Source organism: Vicia villosa, unplaced genomic scaffold (assembly GCF_029867415.1).
Source record: "Vicia villosa cultivar HV-30 ecotype Madison, WI unplaced genomic scaffold, Vvil1.0 ctg.000211F_1_1_3, whole genome shotgun sequence".
In the NCBI taxonomy this organism is placed as follows: Eukaryota; Viridiplantae; Streptophyta; class Magnoliopsida; order Fabales; family Fabaceae; genus Vicia; species Vicia villosa.
The window spans coordinates 246,293-256,771 of NW_026705077.1; the positions used below are offsets into that span (position 1 = coordinate 246,293).

The 10,479-nt window shown below is 36.5% G+C and overlaps 1 protein-coding gene across 5 annotated transcripts; it reads left to right on the forward strand.

Moving 5' to 3' along the window:
• The first annotated feature begins 4,628 nt into the window (after positions 1 to 4,628).
• Positions 4,629 to 8,413, forward strand: LOC131625386 (mediator of RNA polymerase II transcription subunit 18-like). Of its 5 annotated transcripts, none has more exons than XM_058896249.1 (6): positions 4,629 to 4,733; positions 5,179 to 5,228; positions 6,662 to 6,761; positions 7,443 to 7,500; positions 7,580 to 7,954; positions 8,062 to 8,413. In XM_058896249.1, the coding sequence occupies exons 2-6, from the start codon at positions 5,193 to 5,195 to the stop codon at positions 8,165 to 8,167; spliced, it is 675 nt and encodes a 224-aa protein (XP_058752232.1). In that variant the 5' UTR covers positions 4,629 to 4,733; positions 5,179 to 5,192; the 3' UTR covers positions 8,168 to 8,413. The 5 variants fall into 5 exon arrangements, with proteins under 5 accessions (XP_058752232.1, XP_058752234.1, XP_058752230.1 ...); XM_058896251.1 differs by having other exon boundaries at positions 4,630 to 4,751; positions 7,449 to 7,500; XM_058896247.1 differs by having other exon boundaries at positions 4,639 to 4,751.
• The last annotated feature ends 2,066 nt before the right edge of the window (positions 8,414 to 10,479 follow it).

A 10,479-nucleotide genomic window follows, 5' to 3' on the forward strand; every position in this document is an offset into this window, starting at 1 on the left:
GGAGTGAGTGGAGATACTCATGTCTAGGAATAGATTGGAATTTTATTGGGTAGATTTTAAGTGAGGAGTTGTAAATGGGGGAGTTAAACTCCGAATTAATTCTGCTTATATTGGATTCCCTCCCAGGCTTGGTAGCCCCTAGAGTATGTTGTTTGAACTGAACTGGGTAAACAATTATGTGTGTTCTTTATTGTTTTTATGTGTTTCTGTTTTAACATATTGTGTTATTTAATTGTGGATGTCATAACATACAGTACGACATCAAGCGTGAGTTACTAGAATTTTCAATTGGCATCAGAGCAGACACCATGTTTGTTTACATCTGGGTGAGATCTAGGGACAACAAAATTCTAGTACTATGGAGAAAGAATTGTTAGTGTTTGGGAATAGACCACCCATCCTGGATGGCTCTAACTATGACTACTGGAAACCTTGTATGGTAGCTGTCATAAAATATGTGGACAGCAAGGCTTGGAGAGCTGTGGAAAGTGGATGGAAACATCCTGAGAAGGTTAGGGAAGATGGAACCACTGTTCTAATTCTTGAAGCACAATGGAACAAAACTGAAGAAGAGCTAGTGTTGGGCAATTCCAAGGCCCCAAATGCCATGTTCAATGGAATTGACAAGAACATATTCAGGCTTGTAAAACACTGTGAACTAGCTAAAGAGGTTTGAGATATTCTCAAAACATCTCATGAAGGCACATCCAAGGTAAAGATGTCTAAACTTCAAATGCTTACCACTAAGTTTGAAAATCTCAAGATGAAAGAGGATGAAATCATTTATGAATTCTACATGAATGTCCCTGAGATTGCAAATAACTCAGGAGCCTTAGGAGAAAAAAATGTATGAATAAAAACTGGTAAGAAAGATTCTCAGATCACTGCCTAAGAGATTTGATATGATGGTGACTGCCATAGAAGAAGCCCAAGACATCAGCAACATGAAGCTGGACGAACTCATTGGTTCTCTACAAACCTTTGAGTTAAGAATTTGTGTTTGTTGAAAAGAAGAACAAAAGCATAGTTTTTTGTTTCCAACACAGAAGATAATTCAAAAGGAAGCAATGGTGGAAGTGATGAAAATCTATCATAAGCCATAGCCATGCTTGGAAAACAATTCAACAGGTTGATTAAAAGGGTTGATCAGAAGTACAAACCCAATGTTAAGAACACTTCCAATGACATCAACAAGACCTATGATCCTAGCAGAAGATTCAAAGCTGAAGAGAAGCCCAATCAAGGAAGAGTAATGTGATGCACTAACGAGTGTGTGTACACTTGAATACAAATTCGACAAAGAGGATCCTACCTTTGAAGAACTTGCTGCCTCATACAATGATCTATGTGTCAAGAGTACTGAAGTGTGTAATATAAGGGAGAAGCAAAAGAAAATTATATAAGATTTGGAAATCGAGAAGAAAGAACTTCTAGCAACCATAGCAAATCTCAATGGTGAAGTCAGCACACTCAACTTTAAACTAGATCAGATGTCAAGATCAATCAGAATGCTAAACAATGGGACTAACTCCCTGGAAAAGATTCTAGAACTTGGACAGGAAGTAGGGAATATGTCTGGATTAGGTTTTATGAATAAACCTGAACCCAATCTAGGATACAAAAGGTCAGAACCTGAAGTTCACCATGCCAACCAAATGTCAGCATCGATGTCACGACATCAGGAAAAGAGAAACTGAAACCAAACAAAAAAGAAATTTCAAAGATGGAGATGCCACTACTGTGGAAGGTTTGGCCACCTAAAACCGTTCTGCTACAAACTGTTTGGTTACCCCTATCAAACATCTCAGGACGATCTCAAGCAGCATAACCCTATCAAGAAACAAGAATTGGTTGCCAAAGTTTCTGCCTTGATTGCTCACACTTCCTTGAGGGTGTCAACCAAAGGAGACTGGTATTTTGATAGTGGATGTTCAAAACACATGACAGGAATGAAGAACTTGTTGGAAGAGATCAAGCCGCATTCCACTAGATATGTAACTTTTGGTGATGGAGCCAGAGGAGAGACCAAAGGGGTAGGAAAACTAGAACATCCAGGAGCCCTTCAACTAGACAGTGTGATCAAGGACTAAGAGTCAAATTTACCAAAGATGAATGTGTAGTCACAAATGAAGAAAATGTAGAGGTCATGAAAGGAGTTAGATCCAAAGATAACTGTTACTTGTGGGAACCCAAAACCGCAAGTCATTCATCTATATGCTCCATGGCAAAAGAAGAAAAAGAAGTGAGACTGTGGCATCAAAAATTGGGCCATCTACATCTGAGAGGAATGAAAAAGATCATAAACAAGGAAGTTGTGAGAGGAATTCCAAAACTACAGATCGATGAAGGCAAAGTGTGCGGAGAATGTCAGGCTGGCAAGCAAACTAGGACTTCTCATCCAAAGATGAATCAACTCACTACTTCCAAAACTTTGGAACTATTGCATATGGATCTAATGGGACCAATGCAAGTGGAAAGTCTTGGTAGGAAAAGGTATGCATATGTGGTGGTTGATGTTTACTCCAGATACACATGGATAAGCTTTATTAGAGAAAAGTCAGATGTGTTTGAAGTGTTTTAGGATCTCTGCACCAGACTGCAAAGAGAAAAGGAAAGTGGTGTCATCAGAATTAGGAGGGATCATGGAAAGGAATTTGAGAATGCCAAATTTGTTGAATTCTGCTCAACTGAAGGAATCAGTCATGAATTTTTTTCTCCTATTACACCTCAACAAAATGGAGTAGTAGAAAGGAAAAAAGGACTATACAAGAATCAGCCAGAGCAATGATTCACGCAAAGAAGCTACCTATGTACTTTTGGGCTGAAGCTATGAACATAGCCTGCTATGTCCACAACAGAGTAACATTGAGAAAAGGAACCTCCTCTACTCTCTATGAACTTTGGAGAGGTAAGAAACCAACTGTCAAGTACTTTCATGTGTTTGGTAGCAAGTGCTATATCTTGACAGATCGTGACCAAAGAAGGAAAATGGACTCCAAAAGTGATGAAGGTATATTCTTGGGATACTCCACAAACAACAAAGCTTATAGAGTATTCAACACCAGAACACAAGTGTTGATGGAATCCATCAATGTTATTGTTGATGATCAACATGGAGAATTCGATGTCACGGAGAATATCGAAACATTTCTTGAAATTCATGCTGAACACACAGACCAACCTGAAGTGAGTAATGATACCACTTCAGAACCCGAACCTGAAGCAGCCAACAAAGACCCATCTATCATAATTCAGAAAGATCACCCAAAGGAACTTATCATAGGAGATCTAAACAGTGGAATAATGACCAGATCAAGAGGAACCATAGCCAACTCCTGCTTTGTGTCCAAAATTGAACCGAAAAATGTGAAGGAAGCTCTGACAGATGAATTTTGGATCAATGTTATGCAAGATGAACTTGCACAGTTCAAAAGAAATGAAGTATGGGAACTGGTACCTAGACCAGAAGGAACAAATATTATTGGTACCAAGTGGATATACAAGAATAAGTCTGATGAACAAGGGGTCATTACCAGAAACAAAGCCAGACTTGTAGCACAAGGATATACTCAAGTAGAGGGAGTAGACTTTGATGAGACCTTTTCACCTGTAGCAAGACTTGAGTCAATCAGACTACTACTAGGAGTAGCCTGCATCTTGAAGTTCAAGCTATATCAGATGGATGTAAAAAGTGCCTTTCTCAATGGATATTTGAATGAAGAAGTGTATGTGGAACAACCTAAAGGTTTTGCTTATCCAAATCTACATGATCATGTCTACAAACTAAGAAAATCTCTCTATGGTTTGAAACAAGCTCCCAGAGCTTGGTATGAGAGGTTAACTGAATTTCTAACCACTAATGGATATAAGAAAGGCGGAATATATAAAACCCTATTTGTAAAGAATGAAGATGGAAGAATTATGATTGCACAAATATATGTGGATGACATAGTGTTTGGAGGAATGTCTGATACAATGGTAAAACACTTTGTCAGTCAAATGCAGACTGTGTTTGAAATGAGTATGGTTGGAGAATTGACTTACTTCCTTGGTCTTCAAATCAAGCAAATGGAAGATTTCACCTTTTTATTTTTACTCTAGGAGGGTTATATTTAAATATATAAGTTATTATAACTTACTCCAGGAGGGTTATATTTACTCCAGGAGTAAGTTATTACAACTTACTCCAAATCTAGACTATTGATTCGTATATATTTGTTATTATTTTTAACCATTAGATTGAAAATAATTAATGGTCAAGATGTGGAGTAAGTTATAATAACTTACTTTTGGAGTAAATATAACCCTCCTATATATATATATATATATATATATATATATATATATATATATATATATATAATGTGGAAAATTGTAGAAAAAATTGACACCGAACCCAAACCCAAAGGTTGTTCGGGTGCGGGTTTGGGTAGTGCAAAGCCCGCACCCGAACCGACCCATTGACATCCCTATACTTCCGGAAGTGTATCTCCAAAAACAGAAGGAAGTGTATCTACGAAAACAAAAGGCAAAAATGAAACTTCCGGCGTTGTATTAGAGATCTATGAGCTGCATTGCCATATTGTCTTAAATTAAATAAATATAAATACGTCTAATTAAATAATATTGTATGTAACTCATCTCATTAAGTCCCTTTGCAAAAAATTTCGTTTAACCAACACGCCGCCACTGTAATTCAAGAACGCCGCCACTGTAATTCAAGAACGCCGCTGGTTCGTTTTGTAATTCAGGTTTTCTATCAATATTTTTATTTTACTTTTCACAAAAACTTTATTGTAACCGCGCGAAACTCCGCGGCTACGGCGGCTTCATGCGCCGTGTTGCCAGCCGCGATATTGATGCTCGACGCACCTAGCATCACTGTAACTGCCAGCGGCCGCTCCTCTCAGCACTGCCGCGAACACAAGTCAATTCATCTTAGTTGCACAATTGAACTGGTTATCCGAGTCATAGAACTGGTTCGGGTAGGTTTATATTTGATGTAACCGGTGAGATTCAGTTTACTAGGGTTTTTCTTGATGAACCATCCATGACCAAAAGAAAACGGTTTATTTTTTAGGAAAAAGGGTTTTAATATTTAGGATGCCTGAGAGTCATAATGAGAATTAGGAAGTTTGATATAATAAATCGCGTAATATCTGTTTTCTATTGTTGCAGAAGGAAGCAGAGATATGGAATGTGTGGTTCAGGGAATTATTGAGACTCAGGTGAGTTTATATTTTCTTTCACATTTCAATTTGTTATTATTACTATTATTTAGGAATGTGGAAGATGTTTTGGAATAATTTGATCTGGCTTAGCCATTTTGATTGAAAAATCTAAAATTACCCTTAAAACATTGTAAATTTAAGGGGTAATTTCGGTTTTTAGAGGCCGCTATAGTGTTCTGCACCGCTAAGGCTTTTCCCATACCAGTTGGCCTCCGCTCCGCTTCATTATGGCGGGATAGCGCCGCCATTGACTAATTTTGAATGGCCTATAATTTTTCTTAATTTCCCTTTACCTCTAGTTAACAGACTATCCTCCATCGTGCTTCATATGGCAACTGAAATCTCTGTTTTAGTGTCCTTTATTAGCCAACACTGACTGACCGAGTATTTGAACTCTATCCCATGAAATGTAATTTAATGGCTGATGTCCAAACTTGTAATGTGCTTCTTCAAAGTTTGATTTACGTGTCAATGAAGTGGATCCGTTACATTTTATAAAGGATATTAAGAGAAGTGTTAGAAACAGTTTGTAAAGAAAGAACCAGTAAAACATATATTAAATATCACATACATATTCTCTTTGTTTATGGTTGTTCTACTACATTAGGAAAATTTATCAATGCAAGTTTCTGCTCATATCCTTATCGTTGCACAATTGATTTTTTTAATAATAAAGATCTGCCACAATTCTCACATTTTTAGTATCCTGTGTCCAATGTCCATCACGGGTAGATCAAGGAAAATATCAGCCATATAATCCAAGTATATGGTTAATGAAATGGAGGAATACTTCAAAGGTGTATGAAGTTTTTTGTTTGGTTTCTCTTTAAAAACATTATCTTCTAAAGGGGTTCATGTCATATTTCACTTTGATGTTCAAAATATATTTTCCCATGTGCTCCAATGCTGTCAATTGTGTATTGTGGAAAATAGTGGTTTATCCAAATTCTGTTATGTTACTGTTCTATAGCTGCTATTTAACGATACTTACTAAGTCCAGTATCGTGCAATAATAATGGTCTGTCAAAATTCCGCTCCACTAAAGTGCTGCTATATCTGCTATGAAGCTCTTGTTTTGTTTTTGCCTTTTTCATAAGTTGAAGAAGCTATTTAATATTTTATAAGATTATAACAGTTGTCTAGTATTTTTTTTCTAGTAGCTTTGTTATACGTGAAGATGATGGTATGATATCATACTATTTGGTTTGGATTTGGAATCGCCACATGACATCTCATGGCCACCATTGCTCGTATTTGCATGTCCCTAATTTATTCTGTGCTCATTAGAATTAGAGATTGTTTGATGGAAGACTCTAAATTACAATAGTCTTTGAACATGAAGAAGTAATTCATCTTTCTTTTGCTTTAGATCCATAAGCCGTGCTTTAAGATTATCAAGATGTGGTGTTAAAAGATTCTTTCTTTTGCAGCATGTCGAGGCCCTTGAGATTCTTCTCCAGGGGCTATGTGGTGTTAAAAGAGAACGATTGAGGATCCATGAAATTTGTCTTAAGAACAGTCCAAATCTCGGTGAGTGCTTACTTCCGATACTAAGATGCAGTCGCCAATAACATTTCCTCTATTTGTTTTATATGAATGTAATTTGACTTTAAATGAAGACTGAAAAAGAACCATTCTCCTAAAAAAAATAAACATGTAATTCACATTTTGAGAAACAAAAGTCATCAAAATAAGGGCTTCAAATATTCTACTTGCATTTCTACTAGGAAAGCAAGCCCCTTAGAGTGCTCGTGAGAGGAACAATATCGAAAAGAGAGATAAACAAGTATGTTCCATCACTGTTTCAAACACAACTCCACCAAAACAGTAATTGAGCACAAAGCACTTCTCCCCAGAACCTTGCTAAATGTACTCTTTTCCAAGTGTCCAAATGTAATCTTTGAAATTTCTTGAATTATGAGGAAATAACCAGGATTCTTTGGAATCCCTGGAAAGTGAGTTCCGGATAACCAGACTTAGTTGGCAGCAGGCCACTAAGATATAGTGACTAACACTTTTCTGAATGTTTTATGCGCACATATTATATAATTGTATACAGTGCCTGCCTCCGAGTGCACAGTAATATTTTCATTTAAGCATTTACATTGGTCAGTAATATTTTCCAATTTTCTTGAGCAAAACTTAGATGTCAAGTTTTCATATTCTGGTGTTTTGTCATATTGATCATAATTTTATTATTTTACTTTCTAGGCACAGTTGCCTCAGAGGTTCGACTTTTATGTGATCTGGAGCAAACTGAACCCTCATGGTAAAAATGCAACTTCAAGTGGATCATTTGTTGGAAGTTTTTCCATATCCATATAACGTGTGCCTGACGACTTTTTCAGGAGTGTTAGACATGTAGGTGGTGCAATGAGGGGTGCTGGTGCTGATCAAATTTCAGTTCTAGTTAGGACAGTAGTGGAAAGCAAAGTAAGCAAGAACGTGCTTCGAATGTTCTATACACTGGGGTACAAGTTAGACAATGAGCTGCTGAGGGTGGGGTTCTCCTTCCAGTTCAATTATAAGGTGGCAAATGTCATCGTAGCACGAATCACTGTAACGGTTTCGTCAGTCAATAAAATGATGAAGCTGCATGCGACTGACGAGGCCGTGCCAATAACACCTGGCATACAGATTGTCCAAGTAACAGCACCTGCTACTGCTGAAAACTATACCGAAGTTGCTTCTGGTATGCAATCCTTTTGCGAATACCTTGCCCCGTAAGTATCTTCTACTCTTCTCAACTTGACACTTAATCTTTTTGGTTTGTTCCTTCATAATGAATTTGATCATTTACACATGCAACTCTTTGGTGTCAATTTCTCAGCCTTCTTCATCTATCTAAACCGGGCGTTTCAACTGGTGTTGTTCCTACTGCTGCTGCCGCCGCTGCATCTCTAATGTCTGATGGTGGGGGTACACCTTTGCAGTAGGCTGATAATGTTGTACGAACATATATACAATTATAATTCACTTGATGCATGTCAAAGTTCCATGGTCATACCAATTTTTTCTTCATGAAAAGATGAAATTTTCAGTGAAATTTTCACTTGATGATCAATCAGTTGGTAGGTAGAGGAAGAGTTACTTTTGGCATGTGATTGTATTTCAGAATATGAGAAACGACCCTTTCTTATACACTTGTTAAAATGTAATTTTCAAAATATATTTCTTTCTAATGCACTTGTTAAAATCTTATTTTCAAAATGCATTTCACCAAATGGAGAAAGAGATTCACCTAACGTAAGTGTTGAAAAGGAAGTCAGATTGAGATGTTATTCGTTAGATATTAGGGTCTATGCGCATGATAAAGACACGGTAAGAAAGCGGCCCTCCCTAATTTGCTAGTTTCTTTTGTAGGCAAACTAGTAACAAACCCGCGCGTACGCACGGGTTCTAGTCTTGTACGCACATTTGTCTACATATTATTTTTATTTTAAATAAAATATTAAAAAAAACTTAGATCAATAATAGATATTTTTTGTATATAAAAATATTTAAATCAATAATAAATTTTTTCCCGTATACAAGTATTATTTTTGTTTAAGTAACAGTTACAAAAATTTAGATCAATAGTAAATTTTTGTATATAAAAATATTTAAATCAATAATAAAGTTCCCGTATATCAGTTTTAAATAAACAATATTAAGATCATACATGAGAATTTCTTTATTGACCCCCTAGTCTTTTTGGTCACCCGCGCTGAAAACCCCAAAATGCGCCTTTATTTCGGAAATGCATATCCGAAATCACTTTTTTTTAGAGAGAGGGGTGTCTTCGAAGATACATATCCGAAATATTCTAATTTTTGGTCTTGAAATTGTTAGACGCTTGACTTACGTATCTAGAGGGGGGTGAATAGATACTTTAGAATTTATTTCGGTTTTCTTAAAAAATCTGGCGAAAGCGTTTAGGAATCAACTTGCGTCTACTCCGAACCGCTACGGGAAGGATAAGATATGTTTTTAAACCACAAACTGATTATGATGTGAAGATGGAAATACGATCAGAGAATCAACAAGTTATGCTACGATAAATCGTTTAAGTGTTTAACTTGGATAAGCTTGTTTCCAATGACTTTGATTTATGAAAGTAAGCAATATATCAAACACGTGGTGTATAATAACCAAATTGAGTTGTGAATCAATGTGTGGTGACTTGTGATGTGTTTGCCGAATTTTATCACACAAGTTTAACACTTTGATTCGTTAATCAATTTGCGATTATAACCAGAAATAAGCACAACGTAATCGAAAAGATAAAAGCGATAAAGAACAAGATATTTGTTCAGGCAGTTCGTCGACCATCCTCGCTACGACTACATCTGCCCCCAATTCCAAACGGGAATTGGGATGTCTTTCATTATGATTGAAAAGAGTTTATACAAGAAGATAACAAAGCAATAACGATAAACCGAATATGTTGATTCTTTGTATCTCCTTCCCCTTGATCTTGAGCCAGATCAAGTATCTTCCAAGAGCTTGTCGTTGATTCTCTTTCTGCAGTGTTGTGAATTGATCGAACCCTTGTTCTTCAACTTCTACACTCAGCTGAATCGTTGATTAAGCCTCTTGACAAAACCCCCCAAAATTCACCAATCTTGGAGGACAAAATCCGCAGATTTTATTCACCAATAACCCCACAAATCTTCACCCACTGGGAACCTTCAATTCCTTTCCACGGACGTTATCAATCTTGATCATAAACCCTCACCAGAAGAATTGTTATGTGTAATTGTGTTGGAGTTGAGAAGAAGATAGAAGATGAGAAAACTTTGTGTATCTTTCAGTTGTTGGTGTATTTTTCAATAATTAGTAGAAAATAATATATATATATATATATATATATATATATATATATATATATATATATATATATATATATATATATAGGTTCTAGCAGAGTTGGCTGAAGGCAGACACTGAATTTTGTAAATTTTGGTGAGATAGGTCGACCTACTCGATGCTTGGGTCAACCTAAATGGAACATATTCAACAGTTTGCTAATTGTCTTCAGTTATGTCGACCTGAAGGGACTCTGGGTCGACCTAAAATCAGCTGACCTTTGTTCCTTTGATTTTCATTAGTTTTAGGTCGACCTAGGGAGTTGGTTGAGTCGACCTAAATGGAGCAGAAGTGAAACCTTTTTGCTTCCTTTAGTTTACGTCGACCTATGCTCATGGTTGATAACACGAAAACGTATCGTATATTTAGCTTAATTTACATGCATTATTATTGTATTTTA

Coding starts and splice junctions, on each gene's coding strand:
- LOC131625386 (XM_058896249.1), top strand. CDS start 5,193: ATGGAATGTGTGGTTCAGGGAATTATTGAGACTCAG. Junction 6,762..7,442: donor TAAGAACAGTCCAAATCTCG/GTGAGTGCTTAC, acceptor TTTACTTTCTAG/GCACAGTTGCCTCAGAGGTT. Junction 7,501..7,579: donor GAGCAAACTGAACCCTCATG/GTAAAAATGCAA, acceptor CGACTTTTTCAG/GAGTGTTAGACATGTAGGTG.